The sequence below is a fragment of the Salvelinus fontinalis genome, chromosome 15 (genome assembly GCF_029448725.1).
Source record: "Salvelinus fontinalis isolate EN_2023a chromosome 15, ASM2944872v1, whole genome shotgun sequence".
In the NCBI taxonomy this organism is placed as follows: domain Eukaryota; kingdom Metazoa; phylum Chordata; class Actinopteri; order Salmoniformes; family Salmonidae; genus Salvelinus; species Salvelinus fontinalis.
Window position 1 is genome coordinate 37,597,728 of NC_074679.1, and position 23,468 is coordinate 37,621,195.

The 23,468-nt window shown below is 46.5% G+C and overlaps 1 protein-coding gene across 4 annotated transcripts in view; it reads left to right on the forward strand.

The window, feature by feature from the left end:
- LOC129811910 (A-kinase anchor protein 6-like) overlaps nt 1-23,468 on the forward strand; it is a 184,131-nt gene that overhangs the window by 156,758 nt on the left and 3,905 nt on the right. For all 4 annotated transcript variants that reach the window (XM_055863658.1, XM_055863654.1, XM_055863655.1 and 1 more), the window contains exons 12-13: nt 7,134-7,349; nt 10,885-14,313. In XM_055863658.1, the coding sequence (XP_055719633.1) occupies nt 7,134-7,349; nt 10,885-14,313 (3,645 nt within the window). The remainder of the gene's footprint in view (nt 1-7,133; nt 7,350-10,884; nt 14,314-23,468) is intronic.

The window sequence follows — 23,468 nt, forward strand, 5'->3', positions numbered from 1 at the left end:
ACGTTCCTGACCTGTTTTCTGTTGTTTTGTATGTGTTTAGTTGGTCAGGACGTGAGCTGGGTGGGAATTCTATGTTGTGTGTCTAGTTTGTCTGTTTCTATGTCAGCCTAATGTGGGTTCTCAATCAGAGGCAGATGGTAGTCGTTGTCTCTGATTGAGACTCATATATAGGATGTTTGTTTTGTGTTGGGATTTGGTGGGTGTTTGTTACCTGTCTCTGTGTTTGTGTTCTGCACCAGGTAGGTCTGTATCGGTTTTGCACATTTGTTATTTTGTATGTTGTTTGTAGTGTTTCACTTGTTCTTGTATTAAACATGTTGAACACTAGCCGCGCTGCACTTTGGTCCTCTCCTTCACCTATGGAAGAAAGCCGTTACAGCGGCAGCTCTACCCTTTAGCTCAGTGCAGATGTTGCCTGTAGTCCATGGTTTCTGGTTGGGGTATGTACGTACAGTCACTGTGGGGACGACGTCATCGATGCACTTATTGATGAAGCCAGTGACTGATGTGGTGTACTCCTCAATGCCATCGGAGGAATCCGGAACATATTCCAGTCTGTGCTAGAAAAACAGTCCTGTAGCTTAGCATCTGCGTCATCTGACCACTTCTTTATTGACTGAGTCACTGGTGCTTCCTGCTTTAGTTTTTGCTTGTAAGCAGGAATCAGGAGGATGAAATTATGGTCAGATTTGCCAAATGGGGGGCGAGGGAGAGCTTTGTATGCGTCTATGTGTGTGGTGTAAAGGTGGTCTATAGTTTTTTTCCCTCTGGTTGCACGTTTAACTGCACGTTTAACTAATGCTGATAGAAATTAGGTAAAACTGATTTCAGTTTTCCTGCATTAAAGTCCCCGGCCACTAGGAGTGGCCACCTCTGGGTGGGCATTTTCATGTTTTCTTATTTCCTTATACTGAGTGCGGTCTTAGGGCCAACATCCGTCTGTGGTGGTAAATAAACAGCCACGAAAAGTATAGCTGAAAACTCTCTTGGCAAATAGTGTGGTTTACAGCTTATCATGAGATACTCTACTTCATACAAGCAAAATCTAGAGACTTCCTTAGATTTCGTGCACCACCTGTTGTTAACAAATATAACCCCCCCCCCCCCCCCCCCCCTCGTCTTACTGGAGTGTGCTGTTCTATCTAGCCGGTGCAGCATATATCCTGCCAGATGAATGTTATCCATGTCGTCATTCAGGCACGATTCGGTGAAACATAAGATATTACAGTTTTTGATGTCCCGCTGGTAGGATATTCGTGATGGTACCTCGTCTAATTTATTGTCCAATGATTGTACTTTGGCAAGTAACATTAATGGTAAAGGCCTATTTCCCATTCGCCGTTGGTGGATCCTTACGAGGCACCCCGCCCTGTGTTCTCTATACCTGCGTCTCTTTCTCCTGCCAATGACGGGGATATTAGCCTTGTCGGGTGTCTGAAGTACATCCTGTGCGTCCTGCTTGTTGAAGAAAGAATCTTTGTCTAATCCGAGGTGAGTGATTGCTGTCCTGATATCCAGATGCTCTTTTTTGCCATAAGTTACGATGGCAGAAACATTATGTACAAAATAACTTACAAATAACGTGAAAAAAAAAACATAATAGCACAATTGGTTAGGCGCCCGTACAACTGCTGCCATTTCTTCAGGCGCCATTTGTCCAAACTTCCACACTTATAAATACAATGAACATTCCAATGATGTATTATTGTAGCTTTTAGCCAACAATGTACGTCTGAACATTTAGATTGGAATCAACAGGGGGGCAGTTAGTTAGGATTTTAAAATGACTGTAATCTTTGTATTTATTACGGATCCCCATTATGCAGCAGATACTCTTCCTGGGGTCTAATTAAGATTAAGGCAGTGACATCACAAAATTGTTTCAATGAAACAGTAGATAATACAACACATTATTACACCACTAATCTACCACTACATATCAACAATATAAAATGTATAATACCACAATGTAACAATATTACAACATTACAATGTACAGTATGTGTGTGTAGAAAGTGTGTGTGTTAGCGTGTGTGTCTCTTCACAGTCTGCGTTGTTCCATAAGATGTAGTCTGTTTTTTATCTTGATTTTATTGCTTCCTTGAGTTACTTGATGTGGAATAGAGTTCCATGTAGTCATGGCTCTGTGTAATACCATGCGTTGTCCAAAGTTATGTTCTGGACATGGGGACTCTGAAGAGACCCCTGGTGGCATGTCTTGTGGGTTTTGCATGGTTGTCTGAGCTGTGTGCTACTAGTTTAAACAGACAGCTCAGTGCTTTCAGCATGTTAATGCATCTAACAAATACAAGTAGTGATACAGTCAATCTCTGCTCTACTTTGATCCAGGAGAGGTTGACATGTTATTGATGTTAGCTCTCAGAGTACATCTAAGGGCCAGCCGTGCTGCTTTCTTGCCTATGTCTCTCTTTGTGGCCCTTGACCATATGACTGGACAGTAGTCCAGGTGCGATAAAACTAGGGCCTGTAGGACTTGTTTTGTTGATAGCAATGTGAAGAAAGCAGAGCAGCTCTTCATTACAAACAGACCTCTCCCCATCTTAGCTACCGTTGTGTCAATATGTTTTGACCATTACATTTTATAATCCAGGCAGTTTAGTCACCTCAACTTTCTCGATTTCCACATTGCAAGATTCATTGCAAGATTGAGTTGAGGTTTAGCCAGCTGCCCTGGGGAATGCCCAACTCCACCTTGATTACGTCTTCCATTAAAGAACACCCTCTGTGTTCTGTTAGACAGGTAACTTTTGATACATGATATAGCAGAGGATGTAAAGCCATAACACATCTGTTTTTTCAGTAGCAGTCATTTGCCGTATATGTTGAGTACCCTTCCCTATAAGCGTGTTGAAAGTCTGTTGTAATTTGTCCACTGTGAAATAGCATTGTATCTGGTCAAACACCATTTTTCCCAAAAGTTTACTAAGGGTTGGTAGCAGGCTGATTGGTCGGCTGTTTGAGCCAGTAAAGGGTGCTTTGCTATTCTTGGGCAGCGGAATGACTTTAGCTTCCCTCCAGGCCTGAGGGTACACAGGTTCCTGTTGGCTTAGATGTATCTCGTTATACAACCCCCTAACTATTTGTCAATCAGTCTATTACCCAAGCTAATTCCCTGTCAGACACTCAGGTGTCTTCCTAGTGTTGTATGAGAGAGAGAGAGAGACAGAGACAGAGAGAGAGACGCTGGCAGTAAGTGACAGAAAGGATTGAGCTGGAGGCAGTGAGTCTAAACTATGGGAATATGTGTGTGGGAACAAGAATTCATTACACTCATTTGAGATAACAAGTGCTTGTGGTTTTAATTGACTTAATCAACAAATAGAATTAATCAGAGATTTCTAATTAATGGTAATTGATTGAATATCCACTGGGTCACTGTCAGAGTTAAATCCCTGTTTCTGTTCCTTTCAACTGGAGGGCGTCTCGTTTGTCCTTGTCATCGCCATCTTGTCTACATGTATTAAAAATGGACAGACTGAGGATATAAAGGATAGAAGGAGAGCTGTCGATATGTTCTTTTAGAGAACAGCAAACAACATTTTGCCACATACACTCTGACCACAATTTCTCCCCTAGTCTTATTGAACCACTGGCTGTAGAAGGGGTTATTTTGAGGTCTCTTTTTATGTTTTATAATGTCATATCATGGAGTAGTACTTCTCTCTGAAAATTTATAGTGGATTTTATTAGGGGAAATGTAACCAAAATCTCGTCCTTGAAGGTACCAGTTGTAGGATCTTAATTCGCAGCAAGATAATCCTGCTGCAACAGGATTTGAACGTTTAGTCCATAATGTTGCTTAATCTGTGGTTAGGCTATTAGCTGGCCAAAATGATTCTACATGAAATATGCAATGCTGTTAATTTATCCGTGTGTTAGTGTGGGTTTTCAGTAAATTTATGTCAATCATGAAGCTCATCTGCATTTCCTGCCATGCAGGAAAATTCTCCGCAACAAAAGTGATCAAATTAAGATCATACACCTGTAGTTGTCACTCCCTGATCTGTTTCACCTGTCCTTGTGCTTGTCTCCACCCCCTCCAGGTGTCGCCCATCTTCCCCACTTATCCCCTGGGTATTTATACCTGTGTTTTCTGTCTGTCTGTGCCAGTTTGTCTTGTTTGTTCAAGTCAACCAGCGTTTTGTCTGGTCCTCACCCCTGTACCTGCCCGCCTGACCACTTTCCCTTTCCCTGTCCCTGAGCCTGTCTGCTATCCTGTACCTTTGCTCCACCTCTGGATTACCCACCTGAGCCTGCCTGCTGTCCTGTACCTTGGCCTCTACTCTGGATTATGGACCCCTGCCTGCCTTGACCTGTCGTTTGCCTGCCCCTGTGGTTACAATAAACATTGTTAACTTCACACAGTCTGCACTTGGGTCTTACCTTGATTCATGATAGTTGTTGCATAGACAGTATGGTTCTAATATCACAGATAGTCAAGTTCTCACAAGTTTTCAGTATGTACTATACCACCGTTTTTAAAACTCATTTAGTGCAGGTTTCCCAGTTCCAGATTAAGCCTAGTCCAGGACTAAGCAGCATTCTCAATGGGCATTCTCCATTGAAATAACTTTTTAGTCCAGGACTAGGCTTAATCTCTGTTTAAATTAAGCCACCAATCCCATAACGAATGATCAAATTAAGATCCTACACCTCTACTGTAGACCTGCTTTTATGTAAAGAGGATGCATTGAGAGACAGAGATGCGTACTTGGGAGGTTCACCATTTGCCTGTGCCGTGATTACTGTACCTGCTCTAATAGGACTGGGTCTGCAACCTACTACAGATGAATACAGTACACAAGATGGCTCATGCCCTGCGATAGAGTCCTGACTCCTGAGGAGGATGTGATGAGCTCTGAATAGCCATCTCTAATAGTCATCTCTAACAGCCTCTAGATTGTGTTTCCAGCTTGACCGGGGCCGCATATTACCAGACAGCTCATCTTAAGATTCCTTTATTAAAAGCCATCTGATAGGTGGGCTTGACAGACCAGTTCATTTGAGAGATGGCCGTTTTGGTTTTTGTTGTGTTTTTTGGTTGGGCTTTGTGGTATCTGGATAAGGACAATAGAGCGTCTTGGAGAGAGGCCAGTTTTTTAGCAGCACTGACTGGTAGCCCTTCCCAACGCTCGGCTTGAAACGGACTCATTGTATGGTTCTCTGTCTGCATACAAGGGGAATGCAGACAGCCCACTCCACTGCTCCATGCATTTGGAAAAGCTTTTTAGCAAATATTGGCAGATACCCCTAGCCTCTATGTCAATAAGGCTAGGACTCAATCAGGAGGGGAAATCAGTTTATGAAACGCAGCAATGCAGAAAGAATGAGGCCGAAAGAGTTGTGAGGGTGTTTGAAAATGTAAAAAGCTTGATATTCCAGTGCCCATTTAGCATGATGCTATTGGCCATAGTTGTAGCTTTCTAATCTAATAGTGTGGCGTAGTACTGTAGCTGATATTAATATGAGATGCATTTGCTTGCCTTGACTTACCTGTAGGTACATAAGAACCAGTTTGAGAGAGAAATAAGCAACTTCAGGATCTACTGGTACCCATTGCAATGAGCCTGTAGTGTGTCTGAGTGTGTATCTACAATATGGCTGTATCTCAAATGGCAACATGCGCCCTGGTCAAAAGTAGAGCACTGTATAGGGAATAGGGTGGCATTTGGGATGTAGTTCATGTGTGTATTTTTCAGTAATCTGTCAGTTGTTGAGGGGCTACTGACTCTCTAAACCCATGGCTATTGTACAGGGTAACTTTATCACTGACAACAACCATCCCCCTTCCTCTCAGAACACAGCCATTGCATTTTGCAATCACATTACCTGTTTAAAAAGACCAGGGAGGGCTGTAAATATATGCTAAAACGGGGTGGAAACTGCTGAGAAAAATCCAATTTAAATGTAATAGTGTTTAATATTTATTGGAAAATGTAAAGAAAATGTAAGGGAATGCTTTGCAGAGCAAGCAGGATTTACATAAATTGTTCTTCCAATGTTTTTGTCCTTCTGCACACAGACAGGAAGGAGCATTGGTTCTCTAGTCACTATGCCATCGCTGCATATTTAAAAAGGGGGTCTTGGCCTGGGCCACACACACACACACATTGGTGTTTCACTGTTTAAGAAGGTGTTAGTATGTGTTGTAGTTGTTGCGGTTCCATTACATGGGACATCATACCACCACACGCTGCAGCAGCTAGCGTATTGAAGTAAAAGCAGCCTACAGTGGGGGCTTTGCCCTTTTAATGTTGAATATTTCTCCTCTTTATGGCAGACATAAAAGGGGGTAGGAGCCTGATTTACATGCAATCCTGACAGGGCATATTGTTGTGGAGACCTCATCAGTGGCGTAGGGGGGTAGTCAGGGGTGTAGTGAGGGTAGTCCCTGGTCGCCCCTGAAGTGTGGCTGTGGAGGGAAAAGGAGAAGCTGGGACTGTATCTCAAATGGTACCCTATTCCCTAAACAATGCACTACTTTTGACCAGGGGCTCTGGTCAAAAGTAGTGCACTATATAGGGAATAGGGTACCATTTGAGACACTGCGGGGTCTGGGTTGCATTAAGCCACATTTAAGCAAAACAGCAGCAGTAGTAGGAGCAGTAGGGAAAAGAAGCACGGCTTTAAAGAGAATAATAAAATGCTAATTTTAAAAATCACACATTTGTAGGCTTTACAGAGAGGAAAAATATACGATAGCCATATTCAATTAAGTTCATTAGCAGGTTTTTGGCGGTTAATGGTTTGACAGCTTCGTCTAACTCTTTGAACTATAAAGACTCGTACACACATGCTGGTATTCATGACTTCTTCTCCTGAGTCCCCCACTCCCCACCATGGTGCCAATTAATATGGTTACAAAGGCTACTGTAACTAGTCCTCTTAAAACCTACTGTACACTATGAAATGTGCTCTAAAGGAGTATTCCGAACTTTTTACATTTTTATGTTGACTTTCTCACTTTCTCTTTTTCTCTCTCGCTCCCTCTCTCCCTCTCGCCCCTCTCCTCCTCTCACTCTCCTCCCTCTCCGCCTCACCCCTCTCCTCCTCTCGCTCTCTCCTCCTCGTCCCTCTCTCCCTCCCTCTGGCCCCCCCCCCCCCCCCTCTAGTCTCTGTGTCTGGAGGTACGTGGAAGGCGTAAGGGCGTGTCCTCTGTACTGAGGTTGTGCCAGCGGCTGCAGGAGCAGCAGAGTGGTTCAGAGTCAGACCAACAGGCCCTGCAGCTTCAGCTGCTCACCGTCAACCTGGAGCGCCGCTGGGAGGCCATCGTCATGCAGGTGCTGCAGTGGCAGACACGCCTCCGGAGGGCCCTGGGGACAGATCAGGTGAGACCTCAGACATGCCTTGCATGGCACCACTTGGTTCAAATACTGTTAAGATACTGACCTGACACAATAGGGGAACTCAATGGTATAAGCAATATAGAGTTTATACGATATATAAGGTACCTCTCAGAGCAGATGAGACCTCAGCCCAGCCTGGATGGCACTACTCGGTTCATGCAAGTCTGACTGTAAAGATACCTAGTCGAGGGAGGGGTGACTCCAGTCCTCAAGGGACCTTGGGTGTCTGCTGCTTTTCTCACTTAATTGCAGAATTGACCACTTAGATACAGCTGGTCACGTGGATATACTTTGTACACAGGGCGGCAGGTGACCCTAGCGGTTAAGAGCGTTGGGCCAGTAACCGAATGTTCGCTGGTTCGAATCCCCGAGCCGACTAGGTGAAAAATCTGTCGATGTGCCCTTGAGCAAGGCACTTAACCCTAATTGCTCCTGTAAGTTGCTCTGGATAAGAGTGTTTGCTAAATGACTCAAATGTACATTTATATACTATACCTTCCGTTTCAGTCATAAAGGTTCAGTTTATACCCTCTAAAGAAGCCCCAACTCTAGAATGACCTATTTATGAATTGTATTATTCTTCTCAAAGTGAGCTGTCCAGGATTAAGTTATTTAGGCCAGAGAAATAGAAGATAATGCAGTGCCTGGTAATAATGTAGTGCACTGTAACTATAATGGACTAATAATAGTGATGTATACGGCAGGGAAAGTGGCTGTGGTACATTTGGATATATGGGCTACGTACCAAATGGCACTCTTTTCCTATAGTGAGCTACTTTTGACCAGGGCCCATAGGAATAGGGTGCCGTTTCCAAGTCAAATCAAACTTTATTCGTCACACGCGCCGAATACAACAAGTGTAGACCTTACCGTGAAATGCTTACTTTTGGTACGCAGCCTTGGATATATGAAAGGAGGGGAAGGGTGACTGGTTGGAGATGGTCCCTTCCCATCTGACTGAACCCAGCATTGAAGTCACTCCATCAGCAGGTGGTGTCGCTAAATAATCATTGACTGATGTTAATGTGTTAAGTGCGCCATTCTTCCACGAGATATTCCATCATTTGGTATTTTGTTGATGGTGATGGAAAATGCCGTCTCAGGCACTGCTCCAGAATCTTCCATAAGTGTTCAATTGAGTTGAGATCTGGTGACTGAGAAACACACACACACACCCTTTTAAAATCCCCTATGCTCCTATGAGACCCCTCTTTCAAAGACACTGAGATCTCTTCTTCTAGCCATGGTAGCCAAAAGAATGGTCAGCTGGACATTTTTATACATGACCCTAAGCATGATGGGATGTTAATTGCTTAATTAACTCACACCTGTGGTTCACACCTGCGTGGAACCACCTGCTTTCTATATGCTTCCCTCATTTACTTAAGTGTTTCCTTTATTTTGGCAGTTACCTGTATGATCTCAAGGCATGCCTTCACGATGCAACTCTATAGCCATTGATGACATTCTACACACTACATAGGCTCAATCCCAGCCGTTCTACATTTCTACAGTGTGATATCTGGCAGTGTGAGACTATTCTATACACAGTCCCCATTTTGCTCATGAATGCGTAATGGCACAAGGCTCAGCTCCAAATATTGCAAATAGAGGCTTGTTAAAAAGTGGTTTGAGTAGTACATGAGAAGTTGCTCTGTAAGGTACCCGTGTTTCCATCAGTCTGTTTGTGTAATGTGGAGAACAGATGGAATCGCCATTAAATCTGTAACTCAGTAGAAAGGCCGCCACAACCACCATCTCTTCTATTCTCATGTAGATTAGATGGACATCTTCACACATAGTCCATAATCTCTCTCTCTGTCCTCTCGTCCGCATTCCTGGAGGACAGCAACGTGTTAACCCCTACGACCGGGGTAGGGGTTAATCCAGTCAATTCGAGAGGTGAATTGAAGTACATGAATTAAAGTGAATTGAAAAATGCCCTTAGAAAACTATCCCCAAAGAAAATCCCCATAGAAACCGAAATGTAACGTTATGAATCACTACCTGACCCCATCCCTGCTGTGATGGAAGCTCCATCCTCAGCTCTGGTACAGAATCCCAATGCAGGCAGGGTTTTCGGGTTGGTTGGTTGTCCACTCTGTTATAACCACTCCAGTGCAACAGGAAGAGAAGACAAATAGCAAAAGCAACTAGAAATCTGACCTTGCAGGCTGAAGTGCAATTTCAGCGGGAGGATGTGTTCAGAATAGGGGAGAAACGTAAAACATATTTGCTGGGTTTGTTTATAAATGAAATAGTGTGCCCAATGATAAAACGGCTGTGGCCACGACAGTCCCTTCTGTAGACACCGGCCCCACACTCTGAGACATGAGGGCTCGCCTTTTCTAGCGTGTGTGAAAATGAGAACGCTTTTCAACTTGGCTATTTTGAGAGCGCTCCTCTGTTGCCATTCCATGTGGCGCAGAGGTGTGTGAAAAATATCATGTTTAAAGGCAATTATTCTCCCGTCAGTAAGGGGATTCTTGTCTTATTAGTTGCTCATAAACTGCCCAATAAGACAGCCTAGCCTGCGTTCCTTGTGTGCTCCTTGTGTGCTCCTTGTGTGTTCCTTGTGTGTTCCTTGTGTGCTCCTTGTGTGCTCCTTGTGTGCTCCTTGTGTGCTCCTTGTGTGCTCCTTGTGTGCTCCTTGTGACCATTTAGTTCAATACGATATGTGTGTTATTAAGGTGTGTCATTAATGCTACAGGTGACGGCTTTAGTTCAGATATCTTCTGAGCACTAAGATCATCTTAAAGGGGTAATCTGCAGTACAGACAACAACAAAGCGGACACTGTACCACGTTTTTGGTAAACACTGGCAGAGGGCGGACGAACAATGGTCGTGGTGGAAACTCACCCCTGATTAGTTAGTTAGGTAGTTGCTTGGTGCAGCGTTTAGTCGTGTTGTCTAGGTTAGCTGAGGCAGCTAGCGCAGAGATAATCATTATTTTGATTTGATTAGACTGATTGATTGTTCTCACAACTGAAGGTTTTATCCTGCATTGGCAATCCCAGCTTAGAGTCATTAGGATTTCCCTTATCAGCAAGTAGAGAATAAACAGAAATCTAATAAAAATTCATTACACCGGGTGTGCCACATAGCAAGCGTTAGATTTACCACTTTATTAGATTAATGAGATAAAAATGGCTAATATAAATATGCCCTCTCTCTTATATTAACGAGATGCCAAGCAATTTGTATAATTGTGTCCTCCTTAGCAAAATGTCTGTGTCTAAGCACATTTCAAGACAATGGCACTTTGTTTGAGAGTTGTGCTATGGAATGCATTGCTTTTTAAATACTCTGATTATGTGATTTAGAATCCCGCCTAAAATGTAAAGTACTGTATGCATAATATTTTTCAGAAGATATCATTTGATTTCAGTTATTAATCCAGTATTTAAAAAAACAGGATGTATTTTTTTATTGATTTCAGAAGAGAACCTTGTCATTTCAATCATTTTGAACCATTTAATTTGAGCTTCTCCCTTTTATCTCTATGTCTCTCTGAAGGTCCCTGGGAACCTTGTAGAGGCTAGTCTCATGGACCTCCACGGCCCAGCAGAGGACTCCTGGGAGTGGGATGAAATGGACATGACCATCGTGGAGCACATAGAGCCACAGGAATTTGATGACAAACAAAACGCTGATTGTGATTCAGGTCCAGGATCCCCTGGGGCCAGTTTAGACTACGACAAGTCCGAGGCGAGCCTGCATGTTACTCAGCGAGGAATATTCTTGAGCGAATCGTCCAGAGTGATGCCTCTGTCTTCTCAGCGTCCCAGTGTCTATCAGGTGTACAACCTGCATAATGTAGAGCTCTACAGACAGCCTCAATTCCCCTCTGTACACAAGACCTCTTCTCCATCCACAGCTGGGAGGAAGCAGCCTCTTCTGAAAAGCCTGAGCAAAGACTCCTCCTTCTCATCTGTGGAGTCCTTGCCAGACCTCCTAGGGGGACTGCTCGGTGGGGGTAAGCATGGGGGCCGCGGCGAGTCCGCCCGCAGATCAGAGAGTGAGAGCGGGATAGTCAGCGAGGGTGACACAGAGACCACGGCCAACTCCGAGATCTGTCTGGAAGACCCCAGGAGAGGGGGCAGCACCTCCCTCACACCACCCACAGGAGACAACTCTCCTGGGGAAAAGGACGAAGAGAGGGACAGGGTGTGTGATGAGGACATTGACAGGATCCTGGAGCGGGCCAACAATGTAGCTCTGTATGGGAACTGTGTGGCTGTCACGGCACTGAGAGAGATAGACAGAGACCAAAGTAGATCCAAAGCAGGGAAGAAGAGGAGAGGAGGAGGAGAGGAGGGATGTGGAGAAGGGGAGAACTGGAGGAGACACAGGAGAGAGCCTAATGTGGAGATCCTGATCAACGGACGTGGCTTCTGCCCTGACACCGAGGAAGATGAGACTCACGATGAGAGGAGAGTGACAGGAGGGAATGGCCGTAGAGACGAAGAGATTCCCCATCTGTCCCAGGGGTCGTCCCTGGAGTCCCTATATGCAGCGGGGGAGCTATTTCCATCCGGCAAAGACACTCTGCAGCGCTCCATGTCTCTAGAGAGCTGGCTGGCCCCGTGTAAGAGCTGGGAGAAGGCAGAGGGAGAGGGAGATGGAGGCAGCCAGGGCAGCCTGAGGGAGCTGGGCCTGGGCATCGGAGCCATGGAGCCCACAGGGGAACTGAGCCGCAGGACTCTAGAGCTCCTCAAACGCCTGGAGAACATCCAGACCCCTCTACACGACCTGAAAATGACACGCAGCATCTCTGACATCACCCTGCTGAGCAGCAACTCCCTGCGCCTCCCGGGGGCCGGATATGGATCTGAGGGGCCCGGGCACGCTGGGCGCCTCTCCGGGGGCCGGGGTGGTCCCCCCTCCTCAGTCAACGAGAGCTCGGCGGCGTCTCTGACGGAGCTGAGCAGCACGGAGGACTCGTCAGTGGGCTCTGAGGACCTGGCTGTGCTTAGGAACCGCTGCTGTCTGCTGGACTCCAATGCCTCCTTCAGGAAGCACAACCACCGGGCCCAGCCGGGAGGTCATCATGGAGGTCACAGAGGTCACGACGAGGCGGACGCCAGCATCAGCATGGTGGTCAACGTGTCGTGCACCTCGGCCTGTACAGATGACGAGGACGACAGTGACCTTCTGTCCAGTTCCACACTGACCCTGACTGAGGAGGAGCTGGGTATCAAGGAGGACGAGGAGGAGGACTCTTCAGTTACCTCTGAGGAGGAGTACACGGAGGGCTCCTTCGCCCTGGGCCTGGAGTACATGAAGAACGAGTTCCACAACTGGATCCAGAAGCCCTCCCGCTCCCAGCAGCAGTCCCAGTCCGGCTCCGGCAGAGACAAGAACCAAGGGGATGACCCTCTAGGGGACGAGCTGCAGTGTGGCACCCTTTCCAGAGATAACCCTAGCAGGCCGTCTGTAGGCAACGAGCGCCGCTCCTTCCTGAGCCCCTCGGCGCTGAGGCTGCTTGAGTCACACACCAACAGCATCGTGAAAAAGGAGTGTCTCCAAGGGCGGGACGTGGGGGACACCAACAGGAAGAACGCCACAAGGAGCTACATTAGCCAGTTTGTAGATGACATGGAGAACGGGAACGTGGACAACGCTCATATCAAAGGGAAGGATGAGGACGATGAGCTGTTGAGAGAGGAGGGGAGCCTCTTCACCATGAAAGGGGAGTCCTTCAAAGAATTCTATGTGAACGAGTCATCGATGAATGGAGGGGGGGACCAAAGAGGGGGTATGATCACGTCCACCACGCCGTCTTCATGTGAGACGCTGTCCCAGCTCCAGGCCAAAGAGTCATCTCTGGAGGGCCAGCTCCGAGGGGAGATCCCCTGCCACAGCTCCAGCCACCCTTCCCCCTCTCTCTCTCCCCTGGAGGACTGCCGGGGGTCCCACCAACACCACATCCTGCAGAGACCACCACACTCTGGGAACAACAGCCAGGAGAACCTCTTCTCCTCCTTCCTCAGTGATGTCCAAACCCAACAGAGCAGGCGAGAGGCCGGCTCCAACCTCGGCCCAGACCCCAACTCAGACCGCCCCTGCTGCAGCCACCCCCACCCCCAGCCTCCCCCACGCAAGGACCAGAAGAGCCAGGAGAACGTGCACAACTTTGTGATGGAGATCATTGACATGGCTTCTGTGGTTCTGAAGAACAAGGAGAGCCAGGCGGAAGACCAAGAGAGACCTGGACAGACTGGAGCCCAGATCAGGGACAAAGTCCTGGAGCACTCCCACCGGCCCATTCACCTCCGCAAGGGAGACTTTTACTCCTATCTGTCCCTCTCCTCCCACGACTCAGACTGTGGAGAGGTCAGCGTCTGCTTAGACAGCAAAAGCACCACCCCCTTACTGTCGACTACCCCAGACATCCGGGACGAGGAGATACTGTTCGAGGCCTGCACTGAGGAAGTGTACCTGGGACCTCCTCTCTGCTACAGCATGGCCATCACCAAGAGGCCCAGGAGGCACAGTCCCAAACTAATGGACTACTATTCCTCCTCTCCCTCTGCCCAGAGTCAGAGCCAAGCACCTCTGCCTGCATGCAATGAATACCAAAAAGCACATGGTATTTCTCCTGGAAGTATAGCTGAGAGCCAGCTACAGTGCCATAATGAGGCTTCTTATCTTAATCCGTTACCATGTGAAACCCTGATAGACACTGTTGAATGTTTTGCAGATACTAAAATGCTTGAATCCAATATTTCCCCTGTAATGACTAAGATAAGAGTCTCTTGCTCCAGTACAAATCCTTTAAAAGAGGAAGGCAGCCTCTGTATTAATCCTAAAATTAACTGTCCCCCGATAAGAAAGTGTGATAGAGATGAAAAAGGGCCTTCTTCACAGTGGATGAAACAGAAGAGTGCCAGGAAAGGCCACAGCTCTCTTCAGGAAGTCAAGTCAACTCATAAACAGCAACAGGTGAGTTTAGACATTATACCCACCCTTCTATCTCGCGGTAATGGGACTGGCGTGCATTTCAGTCTGTATGTATTCATATCTGGGACTACATATTGAAGAGGTATTTTTATTCACACCTTCGTTCATCCCCCGCTCCCTCCTCCGCCTCTTCTTCCCCTGAAGTGTCGATGGAAGAGGGATTTGCTTAGAATCCTCCGGTTAAGAATGTTAAGGTCTACGGAACAGAATAATCATAATCAGTCAGATTATATTTTGATTCATAAGCAAGAATCCCTGGCGAAGAATCATTACTTAATTTCATGACTGAATTAGCATGTGTTTGTGTTCTTTTAAGCGGTTTCTCTATTTCATATGCTAAGTTGCCAGGGCTCTGGCTGCTCTCTTCAGAAACCTGATGCCTGGCCTTCTACCGCACCATTCTTTGTCTGTGTCAATTGTTGAATAATTAAGTGATTACCTTGTAAACTGCCGTCATTATAAAAACATCCAACAAAGGAAGCTAAAAGGTGGGGTAGTTTGGGCTGGTGTAGACATAATGATTCTTCTACAGGCAGGAAATGTAATTGTTACACTGATCTTTACAAACAGATTCTTCAAATCTATTTTTTTTGTCACATGCGCCGAATACAACAGATGTAGACCTTACCATGAGATGCTTACTTACAAGCCCTTAACCAACAATTAATTTAAAGAAATAGAGGCTAAAAATAACGAGGCTATATGCAGGGGGTACCGGTACCGTGTCAATGTGCGGGAATACAGGTTAGTTGAGGTCATTTGTACATGTAGGTAGGGTTAAAGTGACTATGCATAGATAATAAACAGAGAGTAGCAGCAGTGTAAAAACAAAGTGGGGGGGGGGCGGGGACAATGTAAATAGCCTGGTTGGCCATTTGATTAATTGTTCAGCAGTCTAGAAGATGTTAAGGAGCCTTTTGGACCTACAGTGGCAAGAAAAGGTATATGAACCCTTTGGAAATTCCTGGATTTCTGCATAAAATTGTAATAAAATTTGATCTGATCTTCATCTAGGTCACAACAATAGACAAACACTGCTTAAACTGATAACACACAAACAGTTATACGTTTTCATGTATCGATTGAACACATTGTGTAAACATTCACAGTGCAGGGTGGGGAAAGTATGTGAGCCCTTGGATTGAATAACTGGTTATTGCTGCCTCCTTTGGCAACGTCAACCAAACGTTTTCTGCAGTTGCGGATCAAACCTGCACAACGGTCAAGAGGAATTTTGGACCATTCCTCTTTACTAAACTGTCTCAGTTCAGCAATATTCTTGGGATGTCTGGTGTGAACCGTTCTCTTGAGGTCATGCCACAGCATCTCAATCTGGTTGAGGTCAGGATTCTGACTGGGCCACTCCAGAAGGTGTATTTTCTTCTGTTGTTGTTGTGTTTGGGGTCATTGTCCTGCTGCATCATCCAACTTCTGTTGAGCTTCAATTGGCGGACAGATAGCCTAACATTCTCCTGCAAAATGTCTTGATAAACCTGGGAATTGATTTTTCCGTTAATGATAGCAAGCTGTCCTGGCCCTGAGGCAATGAAGCAGCCTCAAACCATGATGCTCCCTCCACCATACTTTACAGTTGGATGATGTTTTGATGTTGGTGTGCTGTGCCTCTTTTTCTCCACAGTGTTGTGTGGTCCTTCCAAACAACTCAACTGTAGTTTTGTCTGTCCACAGAATATTTTGCCAGTAGCGCTGTGGAACATCCAGGTGCACTTTTGCAAACTTCAGACGTGCAGAAATGTTTTTTTTTGGACAGCAGTGGCTTCTTCCGTGGTGTCCTCCCAATGAACACCATTCTTGTTTAGTGTTTTACGTATTCTAGTCTCGTCAACAGAGATGTTAGCATGTTCCAGAGATTTCTGTAAGTCTTTAGCTGACACTCTAGGATTCTTCTTAACCTCATTGAGCATTCTGCGCTGTACTCTTGCAGTCATCTCTGCAGGACGGCCACTCCTAGGGAGAGTAGCAGCAGTGCTGAACTTTCTCCATTTAAAGACAATTTGTCTTACCGTGGACTGATGAACATCAAGGCTTTTAGAGATACTTTTGTATCCCTTTCCAGCTTTATGCAAGTCAACAATTCTTAATCTTAGGTCTTCTGAGATCTCTTTTGTTCGAGGCATGATTCACATCAGGCAATGCTTCTTGTGAATAGCAAACTCAAATTTTGGGAGTGTTTTTTATAGGGCAAGGCAGCTCTAACCAATATCTCCAATCTCGTCTCATTGATTGGACTCCAGGTTAGCTGACTCCTGACTCCAATTAGCTTTTGGAGAAGTCATTAGCCTAGGGGGTCACATACTTTTTCCAACCTACACTGTGAATGTTTAAATGATGTATTCAATATAGACAAAAAAATACAATAATTTGTGTGTTATTAGTTTAAGCACACTATGTTTGTCTATTGTTGTGACTTAGATGAAGATCAGATCAAATTTGATGCCCAATTTATGCAGAAATCTAGGTAATTCCAAACGGTTCATATACTTCTTCTTGCCACTGTAGACTTGGCGCTCCGGTACCACGTGCCATGCGGTAGCAGAGAGTCTATGACTTCGGTGACTGTAGTCTTTGACAATTTTTGGTGCCTTCCTCTGACTCCGCCTAGTATATACTGTAGATCCTGGATGGCAGGAAGCTTGGCCACTACAGCCCGTCGATGTTAATGGGGGGCCGGTTCAACCCTCCTTTTCCTGTAGTCCACGATCAGCTTTTTTGTCTTGCTCACACTGAGGGAGAAGTTGTTGTCCTGGCACCACACTGCCAGGTCTCTGACCTCCTCCCTATAGGCTGTCTCATCGTTGTCGGGGATTAGGCCTACAACTGTTGTGTCGTCAGCAAACTTAATGATGGTGTTGGAGTCGTGCTTGGCCACGCAGTCGTGGGTGAACAGGGAGAACAGGAGGGGACTGAGCACGCGTGGCAGATGGGTTGTTGCCTACCCTTACCACCCGGGGGCGGCCCGTCAGGAAGTCCAGGATCCAGTTGCAGAGGGAGTCCTTAGCTTAGTGATGAGCTTTGTGGGCACTATGATGTTGAACGCTGAGCTGTAGTCAATGAACATCATTCTCACATAGGTGTTCCTTTTGTCCAGGTGGGAAAGGGCTGTGTGGAGTGCGATTGAGATTGCGTCATCTGTGGATCTGTTGGGGTGGAATGCGAATTGGAGTGAGTCTAGGGTTTCTGGGATGATGGTGTTGATGTGAGCCATGACCAGCCTTTCAAAGCTCTTCATGGCTACCGACGTGAGTGCTATGGAGCGGTAGTCATTTTGGCAGGTTACCTTCTCTTTCTTGGGCACATGGACTATGGTGTTCTGCTTGAAACATGTAGGTATTACAGACTCGGTCAGGGAGATGTTGAAAATGTCAGTGAAGACACTTGCCAGTTGGTCCGCACATGCTCTGAGTACATGTTCTGGTAATCCGTCTGGCCCCGCGAGCTTGTAAATGTTGACCTGTTTAAGGGTCTTGCTCACATTTTTTAATTTTTAATTTAACCTTTATTTAACCAGGTAGGCCAGTTGAGAACAAGTTCTGCAACCTGGCCAAGATAAAGCAAAGCAGTGTGACAAAAACAACAACGCAGAGTTACAATTGGGATAAACAAACGTACAGTCAATATCACAAAAGAAAATCTGTGTACAGTGTGTGCAAATGAAGTAAGGAGGTAAGGCAATACATAGGCCATAGTGGCGAAGTGATTCCAATTTAACAATTGACACTGGAGTGATAGAAGTGCAGATGAGGATGTGCATGTAGAAATACTGGTGTGCAAAAGAGCCGAAAAAAACAAAAAACAAATATGAGGTAGGTAGTTGGTTGGATGGGCTATTTACAGATGGGCTGTGTACAGGTGCAGTGATCAGTAAGCTGCTCTGACAGCTGATGCTTGAAGTTAGTGAGGGAGATACAAGTCTCCAACTTCAGTGATTTTTGAAATTCGTTCCAGTCATTGGCAGCAGAGAACTGGAAGGAAAGGCAGCCAAAGGAGTTGTTGGCTTTGGGGATGACCAGTGAGATATACATGCTGGAGCGCGTGCTACGGGTGGGTGTTGCTATGGTGACCGTGAGTTGAGATAAGGCGCAGCTTTACTTAGCAAAGACTTATAGATGACCGGGAGTCAGTGGGTTTGGCAACGAATATGTAGAGAGGACCAGCCAACGAGAGCATATAGGTCGCAATGGTGGGTAGTATATGGGGCTTTGGTGACAAAACGGATGGCAATGTGATAGACAGCAACCAATTTGCTGAGTAGAGTGTTGGAGGCTATTTTGTAAATGACATCACCGAAGTCAAGGATCGGCAGAATAGTCAGTTGTACGAGGGTATGTTTGGCAGCATGAGTGAAGGAGGCTTTGTTGTGAAATAGGAAGCCGATTCTAGATTTAATTTTGGATTGGAGATGCTTAATATGAGTCTGGAAGGAGAGTTTACAGTCTAGAGAGACACCTAGGTATTTATAGTTGTCCACATATTCTAAGTCAGAACCGTCCAGAGTAGTGATGCTAGGCGGGCGGGCGGGCGGGTGCGGGCAGCGATCGGTTGAAGAGCATGCATTTAGTTTTTCTAGCGTTTAAGAACAGTTGGAGGCCACGGAAGAAGTGTTGTATGGAAGGGCAAGATGTATACTGAATGGTGTCGTCTGAGTAGAGGTGGATCAAAGAATCACCCGCAGCAAGAGCGACATCATTGATACATACAGAGAAAATAGTCGGCTCGAGAATTGAACCCTGTGGCACCCCCATAGAGACTGGCAGAGGTCCGGACAACAAGCCCTCCGATTTGACACACTGAACTCTATCAGCGAAGTAGTTGGTGAACCAGGCGAGGCAGTCATTAGAGAAACCAAGGCTGTTGAGTCTGCCGATAAGAATATGGTGATTGACAGAGTCAAAAGCCTTGGCCAGGTCGATGAAGACGGCTGCACAGTACTGTTTTTTATCGATGGTGGTTATGATATCGTTTAGGACCTTGAGCGTGGCTGAGGTGCACCCGTGATAAACTCGGAAACCGGATTGCATAGCGGAGAAAGTACGGTGGGATTCGAGACGATCGGTAATCTGTTTGTTCACTTGGCTTTTATAGACTTTTGAAGACTTGGGCCAGTTGCTGCAGGGGGGGCCCAACTGTAGGCCAGGGTCGGGGTAGCCAGGTGGAAAGCGTGGCCAACTGTAGAGAAATGCTTGTTGAAATTCTCGATTATCGTGGATTTATCGGTAGTGACAGTGTTTCCTAGCCTCAGTGCAGTGGGCAGCTGAGAGGAGGTGCTCTTATTCTCCATGGACTTTACAGTGTCCCAGAACATTTTGGAATTAGTGCTACACAGGATGCAAAATTCTGTTTGAAAAAGCTAGCCTTTGCTTTCCTAACTGACTGTGTATATTGGTTACTGACTTCGCTGAAAAGTTGCATGTCGCGGGGACTATTCGAAGCTAGTGCAGTGCACCACAGGATGTTTTTGTGCTGGACAAGGGCAGTCAAGTCTGGAGGGGGCTATATCTGTTCTTAGTTCAACATTTTTTGAAAGGGGCATGCTTATTTAAGATCAAATCAAATGTATTTATAAAGCCCTTACATCAGCTGATATCTCAAAGTGCTGTACAGAAACCCAGCCTAAAACCCCAAACATCAAGCAATACAGGTGTAGAAGCACAGTGGCTAGGAAAAACTCCCTATAAAGGCCAGAACCTAGGAAGAATCCTAGAGAGGAACCAGGCTATGAGGGGTGGCCAGTCCTCTTCCGGCTGTGCCAGGTGGAGATTATAACAGAACATGGCCAAGATGTTCAAATGTTCATAGATGAATTAATAATAATCACAGTCGTTGTCGAGGGTGCAACAGGTCAGCAAATCAAGAGTAAATGTCAGTTGGCTTTTCATATCCGATCATTCAGAGTATCTCTACCGCTCCTGCTGTCTCTAGAGAGTTGAAAACAGCAGGTCTGGGACAGGTAGCACGTCCGGTGAACAGGTCAGGGTTCCATAGCCACAGGCAGAACAGTTGAAACTGGAGCAGCAGCACAGCCAGGTGGACTGGGGACGGCAAGGAGTCATCAGGCCAGGTAGTCCTGAGGCATGGTCCTAGGGCTCAGGTCCTCCGAGAGAGAGAAAGAAAGAAAGAAAGAAAGAAAGAAAGAAAGAAAGAAAGAAAGAAAGAAAGAAAGAGGGAGGGAGGGAGGGAGGGAGAGAATTAGAGAGAGCATACTTAAATTCACACAGGACACCTGATAAGACAGGAGAAATATTCCAGATATAACAGACTGACCCTAGCCCCCCGACACATAAACTACTACAGCATAAATACTGGAGGCTGAGACAGGAGGGGTCGGGAGACACTGTGGCCCCATCCGACGATACCCCCGGACCCGGCCAGGATATAACCCCACCCACTTTGCCAAAGCACAGCCCCCACACCACTAGAGGGATAGCTCCAACCACCAACTTACCATCCTGAGACAAGGCGGAGTATAGCCCACGAAGATCTCCCCCACGGCACAACCCAAGGGGGGGAGGCGCCAACCCGGACAGGAAGATCACGTCAGTGACTCAACCCACTCAAGTGACGCACCCCTCCTAGGGATGGCATGGAAGAGCACCAGTAAGCCAGTGACTCAGCTCCTGTAATAGGGTTAGAGGCAGAGAATCCCAGTGGAGAGAGGGGAACGGGCCAGGCAGAGACAGCAAGGGCGGTTCGTTGCTCCAGTGCCTTTCGGTTCACCTTCATACTCCTGGGCCAGACTACACTCAATCATAGGACCTACTGAAGAGATGAGTCTTCAATAAAGACTTAAAGGTTGAGACTGAGTTCTCGTCTCTCACATGGGTAGGCAGACCATTCCATAAAAATTGAGCTTATAGGAGAAAGCCCTGCCTCCAGCTGTTTGCTTAGAAATTCTAGGGACAGTTAGGAGGCCTGCGTCTTATGACTGTAGTGTACGTGTAGGTATGGTGAGGAAGGTGAGATGAGGAAGGCACTTTTGAAGAACAACCAGGCACCTTCTACTGACGGGAGGAGGTCAATATCCTTCCAGGATACCAGAGCCAGATCGATTAGAAAGGCCTGCTCGCAGGAGTGTTTTAGGGAGCGTTTGACAGTGATGAGGGGTGGTCGCTGAGATCCTGGTTGAAAACAGCTGAGGTGTGTTTAGAGGGCAAGTTGGTCAGGAGGATATCTATGAGGATGCCCATGTTTACGGATTTGGGGTTGTACCTGGTAGGTTCCTTGATAGCTTGTTTGAGATTGAGGGCATCTAGCTTAGATTGTAGGATGGCCGGGGTGTTAAGCATATCCCAGTTTAGGTCACCTAAAAGTACGACCTCTGACGATAGATGGGGGTCAATCAATTCACATATGGTGTCCAGGGCACAGCTGGGAGCTGAGGGAGGTCTATACCAAGCGGCAACAGCAAGAGACTTATTTCTGGAGAGAGAGATTTTTAAAGTAGTAGCTCGAACTGTTTGGGCATAGACTTGGATAGTAGGACAGAACTCTGCTGGCTATCTCTACAGTAGATTGCTACTCCGGCCCCTTTAGCAGTTCTATCTTGATGGAAAATGTTGTAATTGGGGATGGACATTTCAGAATTTTTGGTGGCCTTCCTAAGCCAGGATTCAGACACGGCTAGGACATCAGGGTTGGCGGAGTGTGCTAAAGCAGTGAATAAAGCAAACTTAGGGAGGAGGCTTCTGATGTTAACATGCATGAACCCAAGGCTTTTCCGGTTACAGAAGTCAACAAATGAGAGCCGCTTGGGGACACACAGGGCCTGGGTTAATCTCTACATCACCAGAGGAACAGAGGAGGAGTAGGATAAGGGTACGGCTAAAGGCTTTAAGAACTGGTCGTCTAGTGCGTTCGGAACAGAGAGTAAAAGGAGCAGACTTCTGGGCGTGGTAGGATAGATTCAGGGCATAATGCACAAACAAGGGCATGGTAGGGTGCAAGTACAGTGGAAGTAAACCTAGGCATTGAGTGACGATGAGTGAGGCTCCATCTCTGGAAGTGCCAGTTAAGCTAGGTGCGATGTCCGCATGTGTGGGGTTGGGGCAAGGGAGCTAACCGAGGCATATAGAGCGGGACTAGGGGCTCCGCAGTAAAACAAAACAATGAGAGCTACCTTAAACAACAGTATACAAGGCATATTGACATTAGAGGGAGGCATAAAGCAATCACAGGTGTTGATTGGGAGGGCTAAGACAACAACGGGTAAACAGCTAAGACAACAACAAAGGGTAAATGGTGATGAATGGGCAGAGATCTTCAGTTAGCTACACACAGGCCTTGAGTTCGAGGCTGGGGCCGACAGATAAACAAAATGAAGTACCGTGTTAATGAACAGTCCAATAAGCATCAGCTGTGTAGCCGAGTGATCATTGGATCCATTTAGCAGCAGTGGACAAAACAGGCTGGGCGAATGGGAGTCACGTCACTTAGAGACCCGGGGCTAGTAGCTGGGTCCTCACGACATCAACGACGCAGAGGTCGGTTGAGAGGACATCGGCCGAAACACGTCAGCAGACCAGTCGTGATGGATCGGCGGGGCTCCGTGTCGACAAAGGGTCCAGGCCAATTGGCAAGAGAGGTATTGTAGTTTGTGTACTTCGTTTTGCTAGCCGGGGGAATGGGCCTAGCTCGAGGCTAACTGGTGCTTGCTTCTGGACAAGGGTGTTAGCCACGATAGCCACTCGGTAGCAGCTAGTTAGCTGCGATGATCCGGTGTAATGGTCCAGAGCTTGCGGCAGGAATCCGGTAATGTAGTGGGGGGAAAAAGCAGTCCGATATGCAAGGGGCTGATATCGCGCTGTGCAGACTGGCAGATATTATCCGGGCTATCCGGGCTAAAGCGGCTCGTGTCTGTGCTAAAGGTAAAGACTGCTAGCAGTAGTTAACAATGACTAAATAACTAGAAGCTATGGAGAGCGTGATCACACAGTCGTCCGGAACAGCTGGTGCTCTCATGCATGCTTCAGTGTTGCTTGCCTCGAAGCGAGCATAAAAGGCATTTAGCTCGTCTGGTAGGCTTGCGTCACTGGGCAGTTTGCGGCTGGGTTTCCCTCTGTAGTCCGTAATAGTTGCAAGCCCTGCCATATCTGATGTGTCAGAGCCGGTGTAGTAGGATT